The sequence below is a fragment of the Emydura macquarii genome, unplaced genomic scaffold (assembly GCF_026122565.2).
Source record: "Emydura macquarii macquarii isolate MOO-44397 ecotype Brisbane River unplaced genomic scaffold, CSIRO-AGI_Emac_v2 contig_1390, whole genome shotgun sequence".
NCBI classification, from domain to species: domain Eukaryota; kingdom Metazoa; phylum Chordata; order Testudines; family Chelidae; genus Emydura; species Emydura macquarii.
Genome location: NW_027131527.1, coordinates 13,304,289 through 13,330,531, shown reverse-complemented (window position 1 = coordinate 13,330,531; position 26,243 = coordinate 13,304,289). Strand labels below are relative to the sequence as shown.

Sequence of the window (26,243 nt, the reverse complement as noted above, 5' to 3'; positions counted from 1 at the left end):
ACTCACTGCCAAAGTGGTGCCTCCTGATGGTCCTTTCTGGGGATTAGCTCCAGGCCGAGGCCCACGTCCGCGGTCTACACACCATCACCCTTTCCCCCTAGTTTGCCTGTAGCCCTTCCCACAGCTGTCAGGAACCGCAGCATCCTCTTCATGACAGCCCTCCAGTGGTGTCACTGTTCATGTTCCTCCCATCTCGGGGAGGCTTATCTCGGGGTATCTCAGTTCTAGAGTTTAGCCACTTCCACAGTAGCAAATGAGGGGGACCCAGGCCCACCCATTACTTCGGGTCCCGGCCCAACCCAGGGATCCTATAGCTAGCAGCCCCCCACTGCCTCTCACCAGTGCTGCTTCAAATTCCCTTTGCCACTTCCCTGTAGCTCAGGTTTGAAGTCAAAACAGGAGTACTGCAGAGGTGTGTTATGTCTGCAATCCTCTTTAACATTGCCATTGATTGAGTGATGTGGCATACAATAGAGGACATGTCAACAGGTATTAGAGGGGCACCCTTTTCATCCCTTGAAGGCCTGGAAGACTTCGCAGATGATCTTGCTCTCTTATCACATACACATACCCATCACCATTTACAAGAGAAAACAACCCAACTCAACATATTCAGCCAGCAAATTGGACTGAAAATCTATCACAATAAGACAGATATCATGACTTTTTTTAACATTGCCTCACCATCACTAGTACAAATAGAGGATTTTGTTTTCACTAATGTAGAAACATTCACATACCTGGACAGTACCATCAGCCCGGATGGTGGAACAAGTCAGGACATTCGGAACAGAATCAGTAAAGCCAGGAACACCTTTAGGAGCTTACATACAGTCTGGAAATCATCAAAATATAACATCAAAACTAAACTTAAGATTTACTAGAGTTGTGTACTTTCAGCACTTACTTTATAGTGCAGAATGCTGGGGAGTGGAAAGTATGTCATGTCCACGTTGTCCTCATTTCAGACAACCTGCTTCAGAAGAATCCTCCATATCTTTTGGCCCAGAACAACCTTAAATCAAAATCTATTCATACAATGTAGCCAAGAAGATATGTGCACCATCATTACCAGGGCTTCGTTTTTGCAAGTGGAAATGTGCAGGGTCTTTAGTTCAGAATGTGAGTGGTTACCTCAGAGAGAAAATTACAGCTAACAAGCCCACTGAGTTATTTCATTGTAGTAAGGTGGTGACTTCCTGTGGCTTCAATCCTATTGGAAGCAATGACGCACGGTGGCTGCATTTAACAGGGTTACTCCCCACATACCGCTGAAGTAGTGGCTACCTTTACTGAGGACATGAGCAGCTCTCCTCAGTTACTGGTCAGACTGCACCTTTGACTGCTCCTGGTCTCTCTGAGTGCACTCCCTCTAAATGTCATGTCTGTAGCAGTCACCTATCTCAGGATGGAATCAGCACAGGGGGCTGGACTAGACCTCTTGAGTTCCCGGCCACCCCTGTATTTCTATAATTCTCCCGCTCTTGACGGGACCCTGGATTACATTCCCCTGAGCATCAACCATGAGTTGTCTCAGCAAGTCTGACTGACGTCCAGACCCTGCAGCTGTATTCCCTCTGGGGAAGTGACAGCAGTGACCAAACAGCCTCCTTAAATCCAAGTATTTATTTAGAATAAAAGCATTTTTGAGAAAACATATCTTAAAAATGACAAACTAGACTATATGCAAGTCCTAAGCTTACCAGGTGTATAACCATCATCCACAGGGGGACCTTGGCTGGACTAACTCCATGCAGACTTCTCCCCAGAGCCTCTCTCTCTTTCAGCTTTGTGCCCAGTCAGAGCTCACTGACAACTTCCTGGGCAGCCCCTGGTAACTCATCCCCTGTCCCCACTTCATAGGAATCAAGTCATTTTTTAACTCATTAAAGCCCTTTGATCTGGTAATTCCATGCAGTGGCAAAACAAAGTTTGCAACTGATTGAGATTGGATCATTGGAGCTAACACTTTGCCCCATTGTGTGCTTAGGCATTCTTATCTGGGAAACCATTACATGGCCTTCATGCACTGATCCTATGATATTTGAGCATTATGGACATATAATAAACATTCCACTGCCCCCAATATAAATTAGATCAATCTGTTACATAGGAAATTCTAAGAACCCCAATATACAATAACTGCCCCCCTACTGACTGGTTACCTACAGTTTTCATAAAATTGTTACATCTCAATATTCATAACATGGGAAGTGGCTACCATTTTGGGTAAGGGAATGCTGTTGATATAATGGAAAACATAGGAAAAACTGCTAATAATTTTGCTTAATTAGAAGAACCTAATTTCTTCAGAAGCATATTTGAAGGTGTCTGGCATTGAGTTTTAACTATATGAAAAGTCTGAAGGATAAAAATCTGTCATTTTATGAGAAAAAGGGGTCTGGAAAACTTTCTGACATTGGGGAAAAAATTCTTAAAGGTTCCAATTGTAATTAATTTGAACTCGTGAATGAAGTAACAGATTTAGTTGACAGTTCACAGAAAATCCAATATTCACTGACAAATTATGTGCTATAAATGTGGAGAAGAAATACTTTGTTCTTGACTTTGAGATTGAATTGCAGCTATAGGTGAAAAACTGGATCCAACTTTAATATAGAAATAATGCTGCACCTCTGTAATAAAAATAAGTGCAGCTGGCTTACCTGTCCATCCTGAGAAAAGAAGCTGGAATCAAGATGGCCAGTCATGCTAACAGCATACATATTAGTTGTCCACTATGCATTGATAGAACAACTGCAACACAATGTCCTTAGCTAAAGATCAGAAATATGGGCTTTGAATAATAACTTTTATGATGAATTTAGTTGAACTAAACATACTTTATAATGTTTCGTATGTATCTTAATACGTTTTATGTGGAAAAAGCTAAAATAAGCCAAACCAGACAATAATAATTGAGACAGAAAAATAGGTAACATCTGTGTTAGCAGCTATGTTAGAAAGTTGCTCACCATTTAAATGGTCATGGGGAACAGGACATATAAGTGTTAACTTGACACTACTAATATGCATAAAGTCTTAGTTCTAGTTGTCTTGTTCAGCTTGATTGTTTCAAGTTCTAACATGGCAGTTTAAAGCTATAACCCCTCTTTTATGTGGTTTTAAACAATATGGCCAAGATTTTTGAAAGGTAACTAGTAATTTGGAAATATCTCACTTCTCAAGTGCCTGATGGAGTGACTTTAAAGAGTCTGATTTTCAGAAAGTGCTGAGCACCACCCTCTGAAAATCAGATTCTTTAAAGTGTGTAAAGGTGGGAGCATTCAAGAATCTTGGCATCCAAAATATTAGTCACTTATGAACATCTTGGCTTTTTTTCCCTTCTTCCCTAAAATTTTTTTCCCATGGGAAATCTTTGTTTCAAGTGCCTCATTTTTTTTCTATAGAAAAGTGGTAAAAATAATTTGAAATTGCATTGATGGAAATAATTTAATCAAAATTTTAATTAGAAATATATTAGGAAAGAATTATAAAAAGGGCACTACAAATTTTGAACAAAGCATCTTCCTCAGTTCAGACTAAGAGAAGGATACATGTATAGAATATGTTGTGAAAATCGGAAATCATTCCTTGATGGTTTTTTCTTCAACAATAGATATGAGGAGGAGAGTGTTCTATGTATTTCTCCAGGGGTGGGACACCTACTAAAATAAGTTTTCCCTTTATTGTTTACTGTGATGTAGATGTGATTTAGGTTTGTACGAAAAAACAGAAATGATAAAGTATTGATGTCTGGTATTGTTGGGGCAATAGATCCCTTAGTCCATACAGATAGTAACTGGTGCTTTATTTTAAACAAGTTTGAGCCTGATAGTGACTCTCCATATAAGTTTTCACGTCCTAGAATGGCTAAACACAGTCCACCTGGCTAAGGCATGTTCACGTGACCAGACTAGTCTCTGAAGTTGACCTACTTGCCATGACCCTGTTTGATTCAACTAGATTGTGTTTCTCAGCCTAAGAGACAGAGCCCTCGCCTCCCTCTTTCATCTCCTTCTCTCAGTGGCCATTTCTCTCCCTCAGACTTTGAGGGGATGACATATTGTTCTTGCCACCTCACTTCACTACCAAACATCAACAGTCACGTGATTTATTTCCAAACCACATTGTGCCTTCACGGCCTCTTTGCTGGGTGTGATGGCACCATGTGCATCATCGGAGCTTTAATAAGTCCAAGTGTCCTTCTCAGCTGCAGACAGGCACTTTAAAGGGACATTGTCAGGCTGATTGAGACATAATGTTCAGTCTGTGTAGAAATAAGGTTTAACGGTACCTAAAGCAAGATCAATAGAAATGTGTGTGTGGAATTAAAAAAAAAAAAAAAATTCCAATGGAAAGAGGTTTCTTTGTTTGGATTTAAACATTCCCTGCTTTGTTTTGGAACCCATCCTTTTCAGTATTGTGGCAGTGCATAAAACCCTGGAAGGTAACTTGGCAAGAACCTGGCTAGAAACAAAAGTGAAATTGACTACTTCACTTTCATTGCCCTGCCTGGGTGAAATGTAAAAAGTAAACAAGCAAGAATCAGTAAAAAGCAAATGAGATGTTTTAAAATCTTTCAGTTTTAATAGTGTATGGTGGTGGTAAGAACTCCAGATATTCAACTTATTTGTTTTTTAGATGAGTTTTTTAAAACCCTCTAATGGCAATGCGGCAGAACCACCAGCACATCCAGAAACATGGTGTCTATCACCTTTAAAACACTGTATGTGTGGAGGGAATCCTGGCATGGACCAGAATCTGGATTAAGCCCTTAAAAAGAAGATGGCACAAGAGAAGAATTGGTTGCAGAGGAATAGAGGAGGGGACTGCCTCATGAAGAAGGGGTTGTTTCTGCCCTGTCAAATGCATCATTGTTATTAAGGGTACCATAAAATGTATATTGTCTGCGTTTATATTTGGTAGTGAAAAATAGCAAAAAAGTGACCTCCAGAGGGTGATAAGGCTTTTATTCTGAAGCTTTACATCCCACCATCAAGCTCCTTTTTTGAGCTGCAGGACCATAATTTTCCTCCCTCTTCAATCAGTGTATGTGTGTGTGAATACATGTGCACACACATTACACTTCCACATACAGTTTATTTCATAAAGTTCAGCACTCTGGCCACATTAACCCTCGGGTTTTTTCTCTCCTTCCAGGGATGCTGGTGCGGGAGGTCCAGATCGAGGTCTCCCGGCAGCAGGTTGAGGAGCTCTTTGGTTTAGAAGATTACTGGTGTCAGTGTGTGGCCTGGAGCTCTGCTGGGACCACGAAAAGCCGAAGGGCCTACGTCCGGATAGCGTGTAAGTGTAACACACACTTCTCATTCATCACCGCCCCTGCCCCTGTCTCTGACACTTGTTCCTTTCTTGCCAGCCTGTCCCCACACCCTGCATGGGAAATCCTTCTCATCTACCCTTGTGGGGATTTCTTGGCAGAAGGGCTAACAGGTTTATGCATTTGACAGTCTGTAGGGTTTTTTTATTATTGCTTAAACTTCTAGAGGTTCCCTCCCCCATTCCAGGCATCAAAGCAGGGACAGAATCTCTCCTCACTCATTCTGGAGCCGGATGGTTTCCTCCCTGTATAGTCCCATGTCTCCTCCTTTCCCAGTGGCTGCCAGCATGATCAAGTTTATCTATGATGACCACTGAGGTTGATGCTAACTTCACTCCCATTTTATGAGCTAGTTAGTGGGATGCACTCAGCGTGGCAGAGCCATATTCCCCCATCACTCCACCCCAGCCACACCTGTTGGATTTAGTGGAGAGGGGTCAGTGTTGTCTAGTGGTTACAGTACAGCATTAAGGCCAGGAACTCCTGAGCATTGTTCCCAGCTCTACCATCGACTCACTGTGTGACACCTTCTCTCTGTGCCTGTGTTCTCACCCGTACATTGGAATAAACTCACCTGTGTCACAGGAAAGTTGTGGTAATTAACGAGTTAATGTTTGTTTAGCACTTTCAACATGCTCAGTACTTACATGGTGCTTCATTATTTTTAGCAGCCTGACAAGTTAGCACTTCAGCCACAGAGGTGATTTGCCTGATTCAGCAACTTTAAATCCTACATCCCTTGTTGTCCTCCTGTGTTGGTTCCTTTACCAAGTGAATAGCTCATGCATTCTTAGGGTGGGAGAACTCTACAATTGGCCTGTTCTGCCACCCAAAGGCTGTAAGAGGTGATTCTCTTGACAAGGAAACAATGCATTGCAATGTGGAAATTTCTGTTCTGCCAACGGGGAAGTTGTTCTGTGATTAAAGATGCTTCACTATAGATGTGTTGTGCTGAATATTGAAAGTCCATATGGAAACCTACTTAAAGAATGTTTTACAGTTGCACTCTGTACAGCTTGTGTGAGGGAGCTCCTTCCCTGCATGCCCTAGGAGCTACGCAGCTGAGGAAGGCAATATGCACCTTTCCCCATCTGCAGAGCTCCTAGGTGCATCTTAGACCATATCTACACTATGAGAACTATAATGCCATAGCTATAGTGCTGTAGAACTGCCAGCACCCACACCATCATGTAGACGCAGCCTACGCTGACGGAAGAGGTTTTTCTGTCGCTGTAGGTACATCACCTCCCCGACCAATGGTGGAAGAATTCTTCCATGGACCTAGCTGCATCTACACTGTGGGTTAGGTAGGCATAGCTACGTTGCTTGGTGGTGTGGCTGTCTCACACTCCTGAGTGCCATAGATCAGCCAAAGTTTTAAGTGCAGACCAGGCCTTAGTGGGCTTCCCTCCTGCAGACTTTACAGAGGATACTGTAGCCCCTTTGTACCTTTCCATGAGGCAGCTGCATGAGCTGTGCGCACATGTGCAGTGCTGCCTTTCTTCCAGAAGACTGGGAGGGATGGAAAACAGGGCTATTTAGGATGAAAACTGTTCTGCTGCTTTTACTGTAGCAGTTGCTTCCTCTCCTGCTACAGTAACTAAAATGTTCTCAGCCTTCAAGTCAGTTTTGATACAAAGTGATGGTTCCTGCTCTCAGTTGACAGAGCAAGGCCACAGCTGCAAAAAAAAAAAAAAAAGAGAGAAGACAAAGAAGCTGGCTCTTCCTTAGGAACATGCAGTACATTTTCTTTAACTTGCCTGCTTTGAGGCTGCATGAAAAGCCTTCTCTTATCTCCTTTCCAGATTGGATCCCAGCTCAGTGACATCTGCTAATGTACCTCTGCTTTTCATGAAGTAGCCCTGTGGCGGTCAGCCTGTGCTCGTCCTACACCCCATAAAAACGTTGGGGGGAGGGAAGGAGGAGAGCGACAAAAAAAATTGGTGCCCAACCTCATTTAGCTCTAGTTGGAGCAATGTTTGTGGGAAGCAATTCCCATGGATTGCAGTGCCATCTAGTGAGGAAGGGAAGGACTAGTATCTGTTGCTCCTTTTTCACTGCTGTGCTGAGCTTGGCCCAGGAGTGTACAGTATGCCTTCACATGGTGCTATATTGGGCTGCTTGTCCTCTCTCTTTTAACATCCCATATGATCATGAGTAAGTACATATGCGTTCCATATACATAAGGCCCAGTTCTGCTGTCCTCCCTCACGATGAGTAGTTCTTTGCTATGCAAGTGGTGCCAGTCATGTCAGTGGGGTTATTCCTGAAGTAAGGTGCTACTTAATGTAAGGATGGCAGAATTAGGCCCACGGATAGCATGTTACTTATAGTACATATGTATGAGCTCTGTAATATATGACCTCTTTCATATTAGGTCCCATACGTCCTTCTGTGTGATTGCATATTCTATCACTCCAAATGTTAACACGTACAATATTTATGTATAATTCACTTAGGAAAAAAATGCATCTTACATGTGATGAATGGAAAAGCCACAGGGCCAGATTTTCTGGGAGTTCCTGGGAGATGGGCCCTTTAGAAAATCTGACCACTTCACTTAGGGGCTTAACTGGGAGCCCTTTTGAAAATGTTGTGTCCCATTTCGGTGCTTCAGCTGGAGCCTTTTGGGGCTGAGCTCTTTCGAGAATCTGGCCCATGGGTTTCCTCAAAATGCATCGTGCTGAGACGCAGCCTGGAACCGCACGGCTAAGAGAGAGTCACCCTGAGTTCCAGTTCCTAATTGTACCTCACTCCCCAGGATCAAGCTGCTCCGGCATGCACTGCCATATGCTCGGTCCCTCTTTTCACTAGTGCAGCAAAGCAGCAAGCCCATATTTCAATGGTTCCCCTTCTGAAACACAGACTTCTTTATTTTGGATGATTTTGATTAAAGAATGTGAAGTTTCCAGGCAGGAACATGTCGCTCCAGCAATAGCGGACCAGTATGTTCCCCGTGCTGCATACTCTGAACAGTTCATTCAGGGAAGGAGAGTGAATTGCATTTCAGGGATGGGAAAGCACTCAAAAACATGTTTTGTCTGTGAGCAAGGGGATGGCAGCCCTTGTTCTGAGACATCCTTTGGCAGACTTGGCCTCTTTTTGCTGGAATATGATTCCATCCAGAAGACAAGTAAGCACCTGGGAAACAACAGTTCTGACATTGCCAAGGATCATCTGGGATAGAAAGAGCCCAGCTAGTTGGGGTGGGGCAGATAGTAGTGATAACCGGAAAGAAGAGTGGGGGTGGAGGTGGTAGACAGGAAATCCCTGGGAATTCTGAGTGGGCTGGTCAGCAGGCTAAGTTACAATGAACTCTTGATAGATTTATTTCCCTGGTACCCCAAAGTTTGTAGGTTGCTCCATTCCTGTCACTGGCTGATAACACTTGGGCTCATTTTTCTTTCCCAGACCTGAGGAAGAACTTTGACCAGGAGCCTCTAGGGAAAGAGGTTCCACTGGAACATGAGGTGTTACTGCAGTGCCGCCCGCCGGAGGGGGTGCCAACGGCAGAGGTAGGCTGCACACTCTCTCTCACACCACCCAACAGCAGAGCTGGCCCGAGGTGCCAGGATGTGCTTTACTCCCACAAGAAAAACTCTACTCACCTGAGTGCTCATCAGTGGCGTACTGTGGGTCTCCAGCACCGGGCCATACTTACATTGGCACCCCCTTCCCCCTCCAGTCAGCAGTGCTCCCACACCCTCCGTCGGCAGCGGCAACAACACCCCATGTGGGGGAGTGGTTGTCTGCGGGCCTGTGTCCTGCTCTCCCCCCATTGTGAGGATGGTGGGAGCTGCCTGGTAGCGGGGGGAGGGTGGCTGTGATGGGTTCTGGTCCCCGCGGCTCTCTCCTTGCACCCAGTGCGGGATGGAGGGGCTGGAAGGACACCCTGGCTGCCTGCGACAGGGGGCGGCTCCTCTGAGAAGGGCCTGGCTGGCGCCCCTCCCCAGGCCAGCGCCCAGGGGCATGGTCCCCTCCAACTCCTCTCAGAACACCACTGATGCTCATACCTTTTAGAACAGCTATTTCCCCTGGTGTCTGTGCCTAAATAGACCAGATTTTCCATTGACGCTGATCCTGGCGGATGACCCTCAGCAGCACACAGCCCTCTTCCTAGCGGGGAATTACTACAGGAAAAGCGGTACCATCTCCTCTCCACTGGGGCCCTTCAGTCAATCAGCAGCAAATGGGCCAAAATGGGCAGCACTGGCAGGGGATGGAGCATGGTTCGATCAGCAAAGGGATGTGCTGATTTACCGCATCCTCTGAGGAGCCTGTGGCCATCTGGCTCTGAGACACGCCTCGGCAGTTTACTAGAGCTGCCCTCCCTTGGCAGAAAACCCTGGGGAATGCCTGCCCTCACTTGGCTGTTACCCCGGGACGTAATGGGCTAGACTGGCCCAGTAAGGCAGACTTCCCTGCCCCAGCAAGAGTGACACCGTTTCAGTGCCCAGTTCCCAGCCCCCCCAGCACAAAACACACACACAAAATACAGGCTGAGTCATGAAAGCACTCCTGCAGTCCCCAGCACATTTCCTTTCCTACCTGCAGTCCCTGTTTATGGCGGTCCTGGTGGGTGCTAATATGGAGAAACTCCACCCTCTTAGATTTGTGAGAGCTGCTGGTTTGTTTCTGAGAGCACCTGTAGGTGCTGGAAACATCTTTCCACTTTCTGGAGGCAGATGGTGGAATAGCTTTTATAAAGCTCCTGGCATAGCTTGTATCTTGCCAGTTTTAGCAGGCACACAGCTTTCTGTTATGGATTTTACTGTCCAGCCCCTTTTCCTGCTGTGGTTTTTGTTTATCTTTAATCAAAGAGTCGAGGAATTTACTGGCAATTTGTAACCAGCCCATCCCAGCTGCCTTCCCTGTTTCCCTCAGTTGGATGCAGCTGTGGTTTCAATGAGGTCTGATCACGAAGGTGAAAAATTGCTAGCTAGCTAGCTTGCTACATTTACCATCGTGATCCATTAATAAAACAGCACAAGCATCTTCTAAGCACTTTTGGAGATGTGGCCTCCCCCAAACTCTGTTCAACCCCCAGCACTCACAACTTCCCTGTTGTTCCTTGCAACACCTTTACCGTTCCAGCTGGGATTGCTCACACCTCAGTCATTTGCCAATTAAGTTCCAGTGCGGAGCAAGGGAGAGGGCATATGAGACAGACTAGACAGATCTTTGCAGATGGATTGGGGCCATGATGGATGGCCTCACATAGGCCGTCAGCTTCCATTATTCAGCAAAATTGTTTATTTTGGGCAGTGGATCTGTTATTCTGACATCTAATAACACACTTAACCTCAACACCTGTTCAGCCCATGCCTCCCTCCTGTATACCTCATCTGCCATTAACCACTTGCAGGACTGATCTGGAAGAAAGGAAAGCACAGAATGACTTGTTTAAACACTGTGGGTAAAAATGAGTGAGTGGGGCCTGCAAAGTTCATGGAGTCTCCTAGCATGGCAGGGCCTTGCACAAGGCCAGTCACCTTTCCCTCCTTGTCCCAGTATCTCAGTGCAGTACCATTAGCATCGCCATCAGCGCTCTTTGTGTGTGATAAGCTATGACCTGTCATCTCTGGTAGAAACAGCAATAAAGTGGTCCAACCAGTCCATCTTGTAGAGGAGGTAGTGGGTGCGGTGGGATTCTGTCCCTGTTCTTGAGTGGGAAAACAAAACTGATATGCCTCATACTGTCAGCATCTCTCCAGGCAACTCAAGCCTCATTCTTGCATGGAATTTGTTGACTGTGGCAACAACAACACTGGGATCTCACACTCCTACATATAGAATTCTCTCAGAAAAAAGCACACATGCTCTTAGTCACACACAGTTTACACACAGCCCTCCCAAGTAGCCTCCACTAGTTTACAGCAGAAACAAATCAACAACACTACAAGCCAAGTGGGATATGCAGTGTGCACTCAGTTGTCTCCTCTGAAGGTGGATATATTACCCCAACTCCACCAGTGTGGGGAAGAGCTAGAGTGCAGACTGCCTAGACGTGATGCTGCAAATGCTAAAGCAGACAAAGGTAAAGGCAACAACTGGGCAAAGTGAGCAAAGGCATCCGTGGTTAGCAGGGCCTGATTGCTGCATCTCATGGAGCAACTTCCCCTCCCCTGATTGGCAGGACTTCTGAGTGCTTTGCAAGGAGATGTGCCAGCTCATACTCAGTGTGACCACCAGGGGAAACCAGTCCCTGCAATGGACACACTGAGGCGCTGCATGATGACATCACGCTGCATGGGGCTATACCTTGCTCACTCCTAGTTCTGATTCATAGATTCTAAAGCCAGAAGGGACCATTGTGATCATCCACTCTGACCTCCTGTAGAACACAGGCCATAAATGATTCCTAGAGCAGAGCTTTTAGAGACACATCCAGTCTTGATTTAAAAGTTGCCAGTGATGGAGAATCCACCACGACCCTTGGTAAATGGTTCCTGTGGTTAATCACCCTCACTGTTAAAAATGTAGACCATATTTCCAGTCTGAATTTGTCTAGCTTCAACTTCAAAGGCCATCCCGCCCCTACCCCCTTTGAATCCTATTCCTGCTCATCTCCTTCTGTGTGTCAATCAAATTGCCTTCTCTGTAGTTTTCCTTATCACACCCGTGCAAGGTTCTTCTTGTGTAATTAAAGTAGCTGCGCCCTGATTTGGTTTACACCCTGCTTACACCATTTGTAAGCAAGCACTGTAGAGGGAATATGGTGTTATGTTTTCTTTCCTAGCCTTTGCCCCCACTCCTGTTAGCCACATCCCATGTTCATTGTCTGTTCATCCCTGCACCCACTGGCCAGAATTCATTATGTGCTAGGGGAAAGAGCCAGTGTGCTTCACATCTCTTTGGCCACCTGTTAGTACACCTGCCCCGTCTCTCATCCTGTGCAATGAGTGGGACTGTTGAGGCCACCTTTTCACTCACTCCCTCACTCACTCACCCAGCTATTTACAATTCTTTTCCTGCAGGCGCAAGGATGGATTTTGAGTGGTGTTCTCAGAGATTTTGCCATGTGATTTCTGGATATTCAACACTGTAATCTTGCTTTCTCATGATGATAACTAATTGCCTCTCTCTTTTTTCTCCTTTGTTTTCTTTTTCTAACTTTCCCAACCCTTCCATCTCCCTTTTTCTTCTCTATCTTTTCTTTCCTCTCCTTCTTTCTCCCTTTTTGTCTGCCTTTCTAGGTGGAGTGGCTGAGGAACGAGGATATAATTGACACCACCCAAGACACCAACTTCCTGATAACCATAGATTATAATCTAATAATCAAGCAGGCCAGGCTTTCAGACACCGCCAACTATACCTGCGTGGCCAAGAACATTGTGGCTAAACGCCGGAGCACCACAGCCACTGTCATCGTCTATGGTACTGATCATTTGTTCTTGTGAATGCAGGCATTAGCGATAGTGGGGGTCCACAAGCCAAGGGGAACCTAATGTGATTATCTGTGGCTGCATTTGTAAAAGTACCAGAGTCGTCAGCTAAAGCACACGCATGACATAAAGTGTAAAACTCATGCCATTCTGCACCAGAAACACAGACCTCTTGAACTGAAGGAGGCTCTTGAATTGGAATACACTAGTACTAAAGTTTATTAGGCTTTTGAAAGCAAATCTGAAATTACGAGGGGGTGGGGAGAAAAACTTGCTTGGTTGCTTAGTTGCTTAGTTGCTAGTTTTGGTACAAACCTGTCAGTTTCAAGTGGAGCTGGGCTGCATCCTATAAGCAAACCTGAACAAGTTTTTCAGGGAACCAGATGAAATGCTGGATTCGGCTGAGTTTTGCTTTGAGTTTCAGATATCAGAAACCAAAAGCAAAACTCGGAGGGTGTAAACCATGGTGAACCACAACGAAAGGGTAAAAGTCCAAGCAAAACCCATAAATCTGTCACCATTCAATTTCTGGAGTGAAGTACTTGCCATTTTCTGCTCTATCCCACTGAAAAGCTCTCCAAGTCAAAAATATTTGTGAAGTTAAAACTCCTGGGCCAGCTCAGCTGAGTTAGATCAGAGCAGCTCCAGCCAGATGAGAAACCATGATCATTTAAAAAATGTTCTGCTTTTTCAACCATGTGGTGTTGGGAGGCCCTCAGATAGAAGGCGCATGCTTATTCGCTGGAGAGCATTATGAATGGTGTGTGCAAGATTAAAGGAGCTTGGTGATTGGCTGGTGTCGATCAGTCTAGAGCGCTGGAAAAGAGTAGGTACCACTCTAATCTTGTTTAGTGACCCCTCCTGGCAGGTCCATGGAACTGTAGTGTTAGTGCCACCTGCAGCCTTCCCTGTTGGCTGTAGTGACTGCCAGGGAGGGAGAGGATGAAAGTGGCTGGACTGGTTCTGTGGCACAAGTATGAGTGTTACTCCTGGGCTCTGGGTTTTAAGCAGCATGTTCGTTCCTATTTCCTTCTCTGTGCTCAGTGAATGGCGGCTGGTCCACCTGGTCAGAATGGTCTCCATGCAACAACCGCTGTGGCCGGGGCTGGCAGAAGCGCACTCGGAGCTGCACCAACCCAGCACCTCTCAATGGCGGCGCCTTCTGTGAGGGGCAGCCCTTCCAGAAAATCGCCTGTACCACGATGTGCCCAGGTAAGGGCAATTCATGCAAGAGCCTGAGGCCAGCTAGAAACATGGGTGTGTGCTCCCCTCTTTGGATTGTACAGTTCAGCAACGTCTCTAGTGCTGCCCAAGGGCTAGGGAAGGCGGGGTGTGTTGTGGAGGGGCATCTGCAAGGGGTCAAGGGGCATGTGTCTCAGAGCAGCCTCCTTCCAAAGTGACTTTGGCCCTGGTGAAAATGCTTGTTATGGGCTGTGAAAACGGAAGGTCCAAGAAGTGAGAGCAGCCATGCATCGTACATTGCCGAGGCCACTGCAGGACTGGGCTTGCCATGGGACTCCCTGGAGTACCTAGGCTGGTGCACCCACTCTGTTTCTAGATTGCCCTTCTCCCAAATGACCTACCAAAGCCTTTTTTTGCCTGCCCTGCTATCTAGAGAACAAGTCACCAGTGAGATGAACTTCCAGTTCTCAGCTGTTCAAGCAGTTAAAGCCAATTCAGACCTGCATTTCTGTAATGGCTTAACCTCCCAGTTCTGAGGTTGAGCAGCAGCTGCCTCATCCTAGGGTTCCTTTGGGTTGTTATCTGTTAGGGTTAGAAAAGCCAAGTGGCTCCTGTATATACTCCTTCAAATCTCACTGCTCCTTCCTCCAAGTCCTCTAATTAATTGTCTCTCTCTCTCTCTTTCTTTCCTGGAACGCAGTAGATGGAGCCTGGACAGAGTGGAGCAAGTGGTCAGCCTGCAGCACAGAGTGCACGCACTGGAGGAGCCGGGAATGCACTGCCCCCTCCCCGAAAAATGGAGGCAAGGACTGCAGTGGGGTATTGCTGGATTCCAAAAACTGCACCGATGGCCTGTGCATGCAAAGTGAGTGAGTGAGCCAGTTGGGGGATGACATAGTAGGGAGGGAGAGGGAGGAAAGGGACAACCACAAGAAAAAATGCTAAAAGGGTTGATTAGAAGGGAAGACATTGCAAACTGAAGGGTTTGTTCTGCTTTGTCTAGGCAGCAGGCGTTATACCAGGTCTCCCATTACGGGTGGACACAGAACTCCAGCGCAAGTTCATCTCTTCCCAGGGGATGCCCCTAGAGTTCATTCCCGGTGGCCCCAGAAACCCAAACTCATTATAGGCCCTCTTACTGCAAGTGAAATAATAGATCAGGGTTGCTCTCTGCCTGTCTGACGGTATAGCCGACCTCATACGCTTTTTACATCTGACAACCACTAGGAAATTCCAGACTGGCTGTCCAAGCCCATCTGGAATGGATTCTGATTGCAGTGCTGCACAGCACACAGCTGACAGAGAGAGGCAGTGACAGCAAGATGCACAATGCCCTTTAACTCAAAGGAAATGAAGGTTATTCACGGCGTTAGACATGCTCATTTAGGTGGATGTGGGTTATGTTCTTAAGACCCATTACTGGACTCCCCACCTGTTGACCAGTCCCCTTCTCCCCCCACAGCCCAGCGGGAGCCTCGCTAGGCTACTTGCAAACCTGAAGGTTCGATACTGTTAGAATGGGCCAGTCAATACAGCTCCAAAACACTGATGGCAAGTGGACTGCAAGGGTCACTAGATGAAGCACCAGCCTTTTACCTGTGGCACCTGGCTTCAAATCTAGTTGACACGAGTGCAGTGGGTCTTAGCTCAGGCATCCTAAACCTCACTGGAGACATTCTCATTAAGAACATTTGGCAGTGTGCTCCCTGCTATGGAAGGACCTAGGAATGAGCTGCTAAAAGAAAGCAAAATGCCTGTCATCCCTGGCCCAGGTAACCTCTCCCTGGCAGGGGAGTGTACACTGCAGCTTCCAGGCCCGTGCGTATAAACGCAAGACATCAGTTTCCATCACTACTGGGTCCATTCACCTTAAAAAAAGCACGAGGGCTCTCATGAAAAAAAAATCAGTGAATGTTGCCTGTGGTAGAAGAGATGAAGGGGTAGTTACAATCCTAGATTTTCTTTGTGGCTCCTCTGTATAATTTTTCCACTCTGCATGTCCACACACGAGCTTCTTGAGTCATAAGTATTGAAACACAGGCCTCTCCTGAGCAGACCAGGTGCTGCCTGTCACCCACAGGCCCGGGAAGGGTTGAATATGCAGCTTGACTTTCCATGGGAGGAAAGTTCCATTTAGCGCCACAGAAAAGGGGACCATTTGGCAGTGACGAGAGGCTCATTTATTCAACAGTGCAGGTTTCACCTCTGATCATTGTACTTCACTGACGTGACAGGTGGTGGCAGAACTCTTGGGTGTTCCCATCCTGAACCTGGCTCTTGCTCTAACAGAAATTGTCACCCACTCCCAAAGCTGATGCAGTTCCGCAAGGTGCGGAGTGCTGAGCGCCCGCATCTCTCTTCGGATTTCAGTGAGAGTTGAAAGTGCTCAGGACCTAGCGGGATCAGGCTTCATGCAATGTTTGTGTCGTGGTGATGAGCAAGACTCAGCAAACTCATTTCATTTATGACCTAAATCCCCAGCGAGGAAAGATTGGGTTTTTTTAAATTATTGTTTAGTTTTTTCTTTAAATCAATTGTTATTAAAAAGTCTATGTCCCAGGGCCTGGCATGAAGCAGAAAACCTGACGTCTTTAAAACGCCTCTGCTTTAAACCTCTAGAATTCAGATAGAGTGGAAAAGGGCTTGGACATTTACCCCATTTGGCATCTAAATCCCCATTTGGGATCTAAATTGAATAATCTGAAATACAAGCCTATTCTAGGTGTCTGTGTGGAAATGAGTCTGATCCATTTCATGGGACAATCCAGGTGGAATTCCTTGGACTCACCTCACTCCTAACCAGCAGCCATGGAATGGTCCCAGTTAGAAACCTGGGGAAAGTACTACAAGAAAAACCCGCTTTAGAGAGTATTAATGTTTCCTCTTTTGTCTGCTTAACAGCCAGGAATAGTGCCAGTGCTGCCACCTGCTTGTTCTATGGCAATATCTGCCTTGGTGCCTTGCAGCTCGTTTGCTTAGCATAACCCTGAATGCCCCCTATGCTGTAATCTGCTTTAAAGAAGGAGTTAGGAGCGCATGATAACCCCTACCCTCCTGTATGACTGTCTTCATGTCATCTTAAATAAACTCACCGTGTTGATCCATGTTGGCCGTGAGCAAGGGGGATGGGCTGAACCACAGAAGTGGTTTCAAAGAAGCATCTTGCAAGCCGGTGCCCTCTGGGCCTGGTAGAAGCTCATTGCTGGGAAAATTAAGGCATCATGACAGTAGAGGTCGGGTCCAGCTCTCAGGCAGAATCAGGCTATGCGTGGTGCCAACCTGGTGCTGGCTGTTAACACTTAACAGGCAAAAAGCACCTCAAAGAGGAAAAGAAATTCGTGGAATATTGAGACAGGGCACTCCTCCAGCTTGCAATAGCGGATTTGCCAGGTGTGGGGAGGGTTTTTATGTATCAACAGCTACAAATACTTGTTCCTATTCTGGGAATTTCAAGCTTTAGACCAGAATCAAAGGAGTGACCTTAAAAAGGGGCTTCCGTCCTGGATCAGACTTGGACAGTCCAAACGTGAAGTAAAAGTGTGAAGGAAAAGTCTCTGGGAGGTTCCCATGTGAATCTGTCCCATTATTTGCCAGCCTAGTGTCTGAGTAAGAGCCCTTCGTCCTGACAGAAGCCAGTTTGATTGCGGCCATTGCCAACTGCAGCTGCTGAAACTATCGTGCTGTCTCATCTCATGTCTTAAAGCTTCAGTCCAAGCTGGAGTTAAATGAGGATGAGCCCTGAGAGAAAAAGCTATTGTTACATAAGGCTAATAGCTTTGATAATCAGCAAACCAGACAAAGGATAATTTTGACAAAGCCTAACATGTGAAAGGCCAATGATTTTATGTTTCAACCACTGATTTCCAGCCTCAGGAGGTGGGCACAAGCCCAGTGTGGGCGAGGAGGGAAGGGAGAGAAACAAAGCGGGGGTAGGAAGGAGAGAGGTTTCAAGAACCCAGATCCTCCCCATTATGAATGTCCTGCAAGTTGCTTCCCCCTCCCACACACTCCTTTGGTGGTCCCTAATACAGATTCCACGAGACAAGCTCACGTGTACAGGCTCAGACAGTAGCCTGACAACCAAGCTTCTCTCTTCTGCACACACAATACTCAACTCAGCCCTGAAAGTTCACACGGAGGCTCCTCCGCACTGCAGGAGCATGTAGCCATCTGATGAGCAGGAGAAGGGGATAGACGGGGGGGGAAAGAAACCCAAGGGAATAAGCAGAAGAATTAGAGTGGAAAACAAGCAAAGGGGGAAAAAATGGGATGAGAGATGGGAAAGAAGAAGAATGGAGAGAGGAGGAGAAGGTGGCATAACTGTGCTAGGGCATGGCAAGTGGGGAGATGGGTAAAGAACCGGAGTACTCTTCTCTCAGATCATCACAAGGGAGTGCCAACTAAAAGAACAACCAAAGGGAGGGAATCACTGGTTTTAACCAAATTAATGGTTCTCCCTGGGGAACTGGACTCATTAAAACAGCAGTGAAATTCAGTGGGACTTTCTCAGGGCTGGGCTGAGCCTAAGGGAACCCCTCACTCTCTCCACCACAACCTAGAAGAGACAGAGGCTGGACCTGAGAACTGGGCGCTGCTTTGTCATGGGCCTAATCTGCCTGAGCCTTCTGTAGGTTGAACCCCTTGTGAGGGGAGTGAATTCCATTGTCAGACCAGGAAGCTAGGCACAAGAGAAGCATATTCTACTCCCCTAAAGCCCCTGGTGAGCAGTGAGGGGAGGGGCTTGGGAAGCTAACTCCCCCTCATCCCTTTGAAGCAATTGGAAATGTAGATCAAAATTTGCCATTCTAGTTGTGCAGCTTAGGCCTCTTTGGACGGGCAACAAGCCCAGCCAGGCTGGCAGGGGTGGGGAGTTACAGGGGTTACAAGCCTGCTTCCCTAAAGCTACCACATGGGCAAGTCTTCTGCATGGCTTAACGGTGCTCCAAAGAGCCCAAGGCGCCCCCTTCTCTCTAAACCACTCCCTGGTTTTTGCATTTCATGGAGCCCTTTCCCTTGGTGTGCTGGGGCTGATGACTGTCCTTTGTTTCCTTCCATTAGCCTCATCACCATCATCATTTTCACCTTTTGTTTTTTAACTTTGTTTTTCCTAACAGATAAAAGAGTTCTAAGCGAACCCAAAAGTCACTGTAAGTCCTCATTTCATGGCCATTTTATTTCATTGTGATGCATTAATTTGTTTTTCTTTCGTGCACCATGAGCACTCTGGTGTCAGGCTAGAACTAGAATGCTCCAAGGGCTTCTCTGTGGAGTTGCTCCAATGAGCAAGGGAGGATGGAGAAATTGAAATTCGCCACAAAGGGCCGGCAGATGTTAAAGGGACAGATAGTCCATCAAGCTGGAGAGACTGAAATTTAACTTATATTCCACCCACCCATTTCTCTATTTACATGGGCTAAACTTTATTCTCAGTTACAACAGAATAACTCCAAAGTAACTGAAGTCAATGAAGTTACTCCAAAATGAATGAGAACAGAATTTGGCTGCATGTCCTCGGGCAGATCTACACTACCGCTTAAGTCAATTTAACATACATTGCGCAGGGGTGTGAAAAAGACACTCCCTTGAGTGACGTAAGTTACAGTGACCTAAGTGCTGTCCAGATCAGCGCTATGTCGGCTGTCTCCTGTCGACATAGCTTCCAGTAATTATGCCGACAGGAGCACGCTTTCCTGTCAGCATAGCGCACCTCCATCAGATGTGCTACAGCGGAGCAGCTGCACTGATGCAGCGCTTCTAAAGTAGGCCTGCCCGTAGTATGTATATGTATGTATGGATACGTGTGCATGCACATGTATACATATTAAAAATGTTGGATTTTTTTGTTTGTTTTTTGTTTCAGAATAAGTGTCTAGATTTCTCTTCTCCTCCCCCCCCCCCCTGCTTCCCTACCCCCCCAATTAAAACCTGTTCCAACAGTTTGATTTCCTAGCCCTGTTGTGAGTAATGTAGCCATAGCAGCTTAGGAAATAACTTCTTTCCTGAAGAAGAACTCTGTAGCTCAAAAACTTTACCCTCCACCAGCAGAAGTTGGTCCAATAAAAGATATTACCTCACCTGTCTTGTCTGTCTCATATCCTGGGGCCAACACAACAACAACCACACTGCAAACTTCTTTCCTTGCCAGTTTTGTCCTTTTCCATTTGACCAATGATTTGTTTTCTCTCCCAGGATTTCAGTAAAACAGACTCTAATGTGGCTGTTTTGTTTACTTCCCTCTTATGCCACTACCTCCCCCAGTCATGTCAGCATTGTGAGGTTTGATAGTGTGTGATCCTTCAAAAGGTGCAGAACATAAAACATTGATTAGCATTCCATGAAGATAATTAATTTAACACATGTAAATAGATTCTTCCCACAGATTGGAAGGATTTTGGAATACACTGCAGTTCTGAAATCCTTGTGGTATATTAACATTTTTCAGCTGGGAGACAGATGCAGTTCATTTCAACTGTAGCTAGTGCTGGGTGGGAGCCTAGGATGGAGGGTGTCCTATCTCTCTTGGCAATCTCTGTGCAAACATCCTTCTACAAAAGGTGGAGTTGCAAACACTTTGGGTCTTTCTGGTTTTTTGTGACTGTAAGTTCCCAGCTATTCCCCTGCCATCAAACTGGAATGTTCCTGTAAACCCCCGGCAGAAGGAATTCTCCTGAGAGCACCCTCATCCCCATACACACAGACAAATCGGCCCCAAAAATAAAAATAATCCTAACAAACTGATGTTGGTTCTGATCCATCTAGCTGGCCCAGGCCCTGTACAGGTTAGAAACCACAAAGTTAAACTAAACATAATCTAAGAGCACCCTGGACATCAGGAAAGAAAACAAAAGAAAAGGGGGGTAAGCTAGAGAGCATGAGTGTTCAGGCCAAGATGTTTGATGTTTCTGGAGTAATTTTCCTGGAGGCAATGTTCAAATAAGACACGTGTGTATGTTTCAGAGACAGCAGCATCTGATTCTGTAATATGGCCTGATGCCAAGCACATGACACCAGTCAGTGGTGGGTGCAGATCCTGGCTTTGACACTAAAATATGCTGGAGGCAAGACACTGATGCAGCAGAATCCTTGGGGAGTTTGAATTCCTTCCCTTGGCAGGGGGTGGAATCGGAGCTATGTAAAGGGTCCCCACTCATTTGAAATCAAGGGAGCAAATACCCTGGATAAAATAGGGTTTAATTTGCTATTGAAGAATGAAAGGAAGGAAGTTTAACAGCAGGCAGTGACAGAGGCCTGATTCAAGTTTCCCCAATCCTAACAACCTACATTCCCAGGCTCACCTGACACGGATTGGCTTAGGTGTCAAATCACCAGAGAAACCATTCTGGAGCAGTTTGTACTTTCCTTCTCTGAGCTGACACATCTACTGGTTTGAGATGGGAACAGATGGAAGAATGCCCAGTAATCACTTTATGGCATCTCTCCATGCACTAACCTATTAACTCACCATCATCTTCCATGTACATATGTATCTTCTTTCAAGGCAGATTTCTTCCTTCTCCCTGGACCAGGGACCAGGGGAACCCAAAGATCGAGTCACACTGCATGTGAGTGTGTGTTTGTGTCTATATATACACACAAACTGTGACTCTCTTGATTTTTGACATACGTATATGTATATCCAACACGTTGCTCTCACTTTTGGACTACACTTTGAACCCATCTGTTACCTTGTTGTGCCACCTCTGCCTCCCAATCAGCATTTCCTTAAAGCTTGGGTTAATCCTAGAATTAGTGGTGTCTTTTGTGCAAAGACAGCAGGTTGATCATGCAGGGATCCAACTGTGGGTGGTACAGTTCTGACTGCAGATTCATACAAAGCCCCCATTTCTTCAGGTTTCCTTTTCTCATTTCTCTCCCCTAGTGCTGGAAACCACGGGAGATGTGGCCCTGTATGCTGGCCTAGTTGTGGCCATCTTTGTTTTCATCGTCATCCTGATGGCCATCGGGATAGTTGTGTACCGACGCAGCTGCCGGGATTTCGACACTGACATCACAGACTCCTCAGCTGCCCTGACTGGGGGCTTTCACCCAGTGAACTTCAAGACATCCAGGCACGGTAAGAAGAAAGCAGCTGGCCTGCTCCTTTATTGCACATCCAGCAGTATCTTTGATTCCCCTGAGGAAGGAGTGTGAGGGAGGAAGGGGAAACCAAAGTAAAGGGACTCAGAGTTAGGGGAAGAATAGGCCACTTCTATCATCTAGTGTGAGGGGAGTTCAGTTATTACCCAGCTTGGAGAGGTGAGTTAAACTTCTCATCTTCCCATTGCCTTCCTGTGTGAGAGCCACAGTCAGTGCTCCCAGTACTAAAGAATCCATGATGCCAAAAACCTTTGTATATAGAAGTTTGTTTTGTGTGTGTTCTTCATAAAACAAAAGAGAGCGAAGCCGTGTGTAAGGGGTTCCATTGCCCACTTCACCAAAGCCACCACTGCACCTTTATTGGAAGTCTCTGCAGAAATTTCCAGAGACCAGATTATCCCCCAGGGCAGTGTGGGGAAACTTGCATTTCCACTTCCTGCACTGTACCAGCTTTGTGGGCAAACAGAGAACTTCAGTCTTCATGCCTATCAATCTGGCACCTTTCATTGGCATGAAATTGCCCCCAAAACTATCTGAAATAGGCAATAGGTCCCACTAACTCTGAGCTGTTGGAAGCATTTTCTTCGTCCATTCAATTCTTTATCTATAAATACAACAGTACCCATGAGAGAGAGATTTCTGTCTGCCCTGCACACTGACCTGAAAAATGAGATTCCATTTGATTCCTGCCCACTAAATCTCAAGGGAGACAGAGGGTGCATCAAGTCTTCAGGATCCCGTAGGCCGTGAACTGAAGGAATAGACAAGTTCGCAGGTAGAGCTGGTTGGAAAAAATTCTGACAAAACAGTTCTTTGTTGGAATGTGCTGATTTGTCAAAATCAGAACCATCTTGATGAAACGTTTCATTTCAATGAAGTTCCTCCAGAAACCAGGCAGTCTTTGAAATCTGCCTGATTTCTTACCAGCTCCCCAGCCCCACCTGCAGCCTCAGGGCAGCCAGCCAGGTAGACTGCCCCCGAGTTGGTGACCCCAGGGCTTCCAGGGTAGCCCCACCAGTCCTGGCTCTGGGACCCCAACGCGTGCCCTTTTATGAAGAACTTTGAAAGTTTGGGGTTTAATTCTAAATCGGGGGGGATTCAAAATATGGAAATCCTTACAAAATGGAATTACCATTCTTTGCCCAGCTCTACTCACGTCATTTTATTTTTAAACTGAGTTTGTAAATAAGGAAAGAAATCAAGTAAGATAATATGAACTCATGTTTATACAGTACCTCGTACAGTGGGGCCTCGATCTTGATTGGAGCTTGTAGGCACAACAGGAATACAAATAATACATAATAAGGAAAGAGAACAGATAGAAAGTATAGAGAACACAATGTATTTCAACTGTTCAGCACAGTACCAACTCCTTTGCATGAGTTACAGGAGAGCAGATTACGTTCAGATTCTTCTTGTTAAACGTTCTGTACATCCACTATAATGCAGTTTCTCCTTCATTCTGTTGATCCTGGTTCTCAGTACAAGCAGATTTCTTTCAAGTAATTGATAAACGGGAGACAGATGTGTTCAAAGTCCGTGCTCCGGCCTCCTGCTTTATAATCCTGAGACCATTGTTTCACTGGGGGTTTCTCTATAGATCTCTTTTGATTAAATTGAGTTATGTTCAAATTCACGTTACTGAAGTTTTTGCCTTTTTCATCTTTCTTTGTCTCGCAGATAATCCCCAGTTGTTGCACCCTTCAGTGCAGCCTGACCTAACAGCCAATGCCGGTGTGTACCGGGGCCCGATGTACGCCTTGCAGGATTCCTCTGACAAGATCCCAATGACCAACTCCCCATTACTTGACCCACTGCCAAACCTAAAGATCAAAGTGTACAACTCCTCCACAGCGTCCTCCTCCCCCAGGCTGAATGATGGAGCAGACCTGCTTGGGGCAGTGCCCGTGGGCACCTACCCAGGGGACAGTGCCAGGGACAATCATTTTATGAACATAAGGAACAAGACGGTGGGCTCTCAGCATCTCCTTACCTTGCCCCAGGAGCCTGGGAACAGTACCACTGGGACGTTTGGCTGTTTGGGAGGAAAGCTCACTATCCCGGACACAGGTAAGCGCCAGGTTGGGCGGAGCAGCTGTCATTGCTGCTGTCCCAAATGCTCTCTAACGTCAGCTACTTATAGCTGAATGATGAGGCCTTGTGATGTTTGCCTCTGGTTTTAATGACAGTGTGGTGCTGATTAGGAATGAAAGATGCATCCGAATATCCCTGTCTACTGAGAATTCCATTACGCTGCCGACCTGAGTGTCTGCCTAAGATAGAATGGATGGGAACTGGTCTCCACTGTGAGGTGACCATCATTTGAATTTTTGTTACTCCACCTGTAAACTGTTGGAGAGCAATGGAGAAAGAGAGTCCGTTCCCCCCTGCACTTCTGTGCCAGTAGCTGAAATAAACCCAACATGTGATCATTTTACCACAAGTGCCAGTTTACAGCTCACGGGTCTTACCCAACTGCTGGTCCCTAAGAAGGTACCCGCTTCTGATAAATGTTCAACACCGTGATATCTGACTTGCAGCAGCAATCCCAGATTCTGGGAAGCTTTGGGTTAAAACAGCAGGCGGTCTCAAGCTCTCACACCATTGTCTGCACCCAAGTGAGGCCCGCAGTTCAGTTTGCACAGTGTTCCCACCATTTGAAATTAACTCAGGAGGAAACTGGCTGTCCTGGGGGGGGTTTCATTCATCATTTCTTTTCTGTGAAGAATCCCTCCCCCTTTTATTTTCTTTCCACTAGGAGTGAGTCTGCTGGTGCCTCACGGAGCAATCCCTCAGGGGAAGTTCTACGAAATGTACCTGATGATCAACAAGGCAGAAAACACTCTGTAAGTAGATGTACTGTACAGCCTACTCCGATCTGCCATCACCTTAACTATCACCTGAAGGAGATAGTATATCTTAATTTCCTCTGCACCATCCTGCATCTCAGCTCTCATTTCCTGCTACTCTCTCCCTTGCTTCTTTACTTGAACCAGGCCTCATGCCTAACCACACTCCATCTGTATCTTTTCCTGTCTTCTCTCTTCATGGCTCCTTCAGCTATGCCATTTACACCTGGAAAGCTCTTCCCTCCTTTCTGGGAGAAGCAGCTGTCTTTGCTTTATTCAAATCTATCCTTAAAACGTTTCTTCCTCTAAAGCTTCTCAATTCCAGCCTGCCGAGCACAGAAGCATTTATGTTATCCATCATTAAAAATAAAAAAACTGTGCTTTCTTGTGGTAAATTTCACCTGGTGCATCCTGTGTCTGAATTGAATTGCTTTGTGTATGTGATTGTGAGCACTTTCAGTCAGTTGCTATATCTTCCTCTTTGCTTTATCCATCATCGAGCTTTTTCTCTGGTGCTCCGTAAATGACAAATAATATAGGGGGCTTTGCCTCCTGCACCCAAAGATACAGAGATTAATGCTGACGACATAAGGAAGAGGAGAGAAAGCAATGTGTCTTGCTGCGCAGCTTGCTAATATGGTGCAGAATGAGATCTTTTGCCACTTGTATTTGTTTTGTGACTCATTGTCAAGGGATTTCTGTGCAGAACCAGGTCTCTCGTGAAGGCAGTAAAGATTCCAGAAGGAGCAGTTACACTAAAACTTGGATTCTTTTGACCACTTGTGTGTACACCGTTCAATATGTCTATTCCTCTGCCAAACAACTCCTTGGCTAGCTTGTCTACAGTGATAATAAATATAGTAGTTCTGATCGCCAGTAAGTGCTCATTATACTCTGCAGAGGAAGCCCACTGCTTTTAAACATGGTAGAGCTGATTCTCCACACCATAATATGTGGTTGTAACACCACTGATTTCATGGGCCCCTTAAGTTTTTTAGAGGATGCCAGGCTGCCCCTCTCCTAAATTATGGGCAGCACGTCACCCCTGTGCAGGTTTTCCTTCTTTCTTCAGGTACACCACTTGGCTGACAGAGGCTAATTATTTTCTATATGTGTTTATTCATCCCCTCCAGCTTACCTTCAGAAGGCACACAGACAGTATTGAGTCCCATGGTGACTTGCGGACCCACTGGGTTGCTCTTGTGTCGCCCAGTCATTCTCACCATCCCTCATTGTGCGGACATCAGCTTCTCAGACTGGATTTTCCAGCTGAAAACGCAATCCCACCAAGGAAACTGGGAGGTAATATGCACTTCAATAATGGAATGTAAACAAACCACCACCACGGAGCTCAGCTCAGTCAGCAGGAGACGCTGTAGGATATGTGGG

The 26,243-nt window shown here is 46.0% G+C and overlaps 1 protein-coding gene across 1 annotated transcript in view; it reads left to right on the top strand.

Annotated features, from left to right (window-relative positions):
* UNC5B (unc-5 netrin receptor B) overlaps nt 1-26,243 on the top strand; it is a 145,231-nt gene that overhangs the window by 105,384 nt on the left and 13,604 nt on the right. The window contains exons 3-12 of the mRNA XM_067552672.1: nt 5,164-5,307; nt 8,753-8,856; nt 12,538-12,718; nt 13,771-13,938; nt 14,609-14,773; nt 19,023-19,055; nt 21,788-21,982; nt 23,686-24,075; nt 24,764-24,851; nt 25,988-26,156. Of these exons, the coding sequence (XP_067408773.1) occupies nt 5,164-5,307; nt 8,753-8,856; nt 12,538-12,718; nt 13,771-13,938; nt 14,609-14,773; nt 19,023-19,055; nt 21,788-21,982; nt 23,686-24,075; nt 24,764-24,851; nt 25,988-26,156 (1,637 nt within the window). The remainder of the gene's footprint in view (nt 1-5,163; nt 5,308-8,752; nt 8,857-12,537; nt 12,719-13,770; nt 13,939-14,608; nt 14,774-19,022; nt 19,056-21,787; nt 21,983-23,685; nt 24,076-24,763; nt 24,852-25,987; nt 26,157-26,243) is intronic.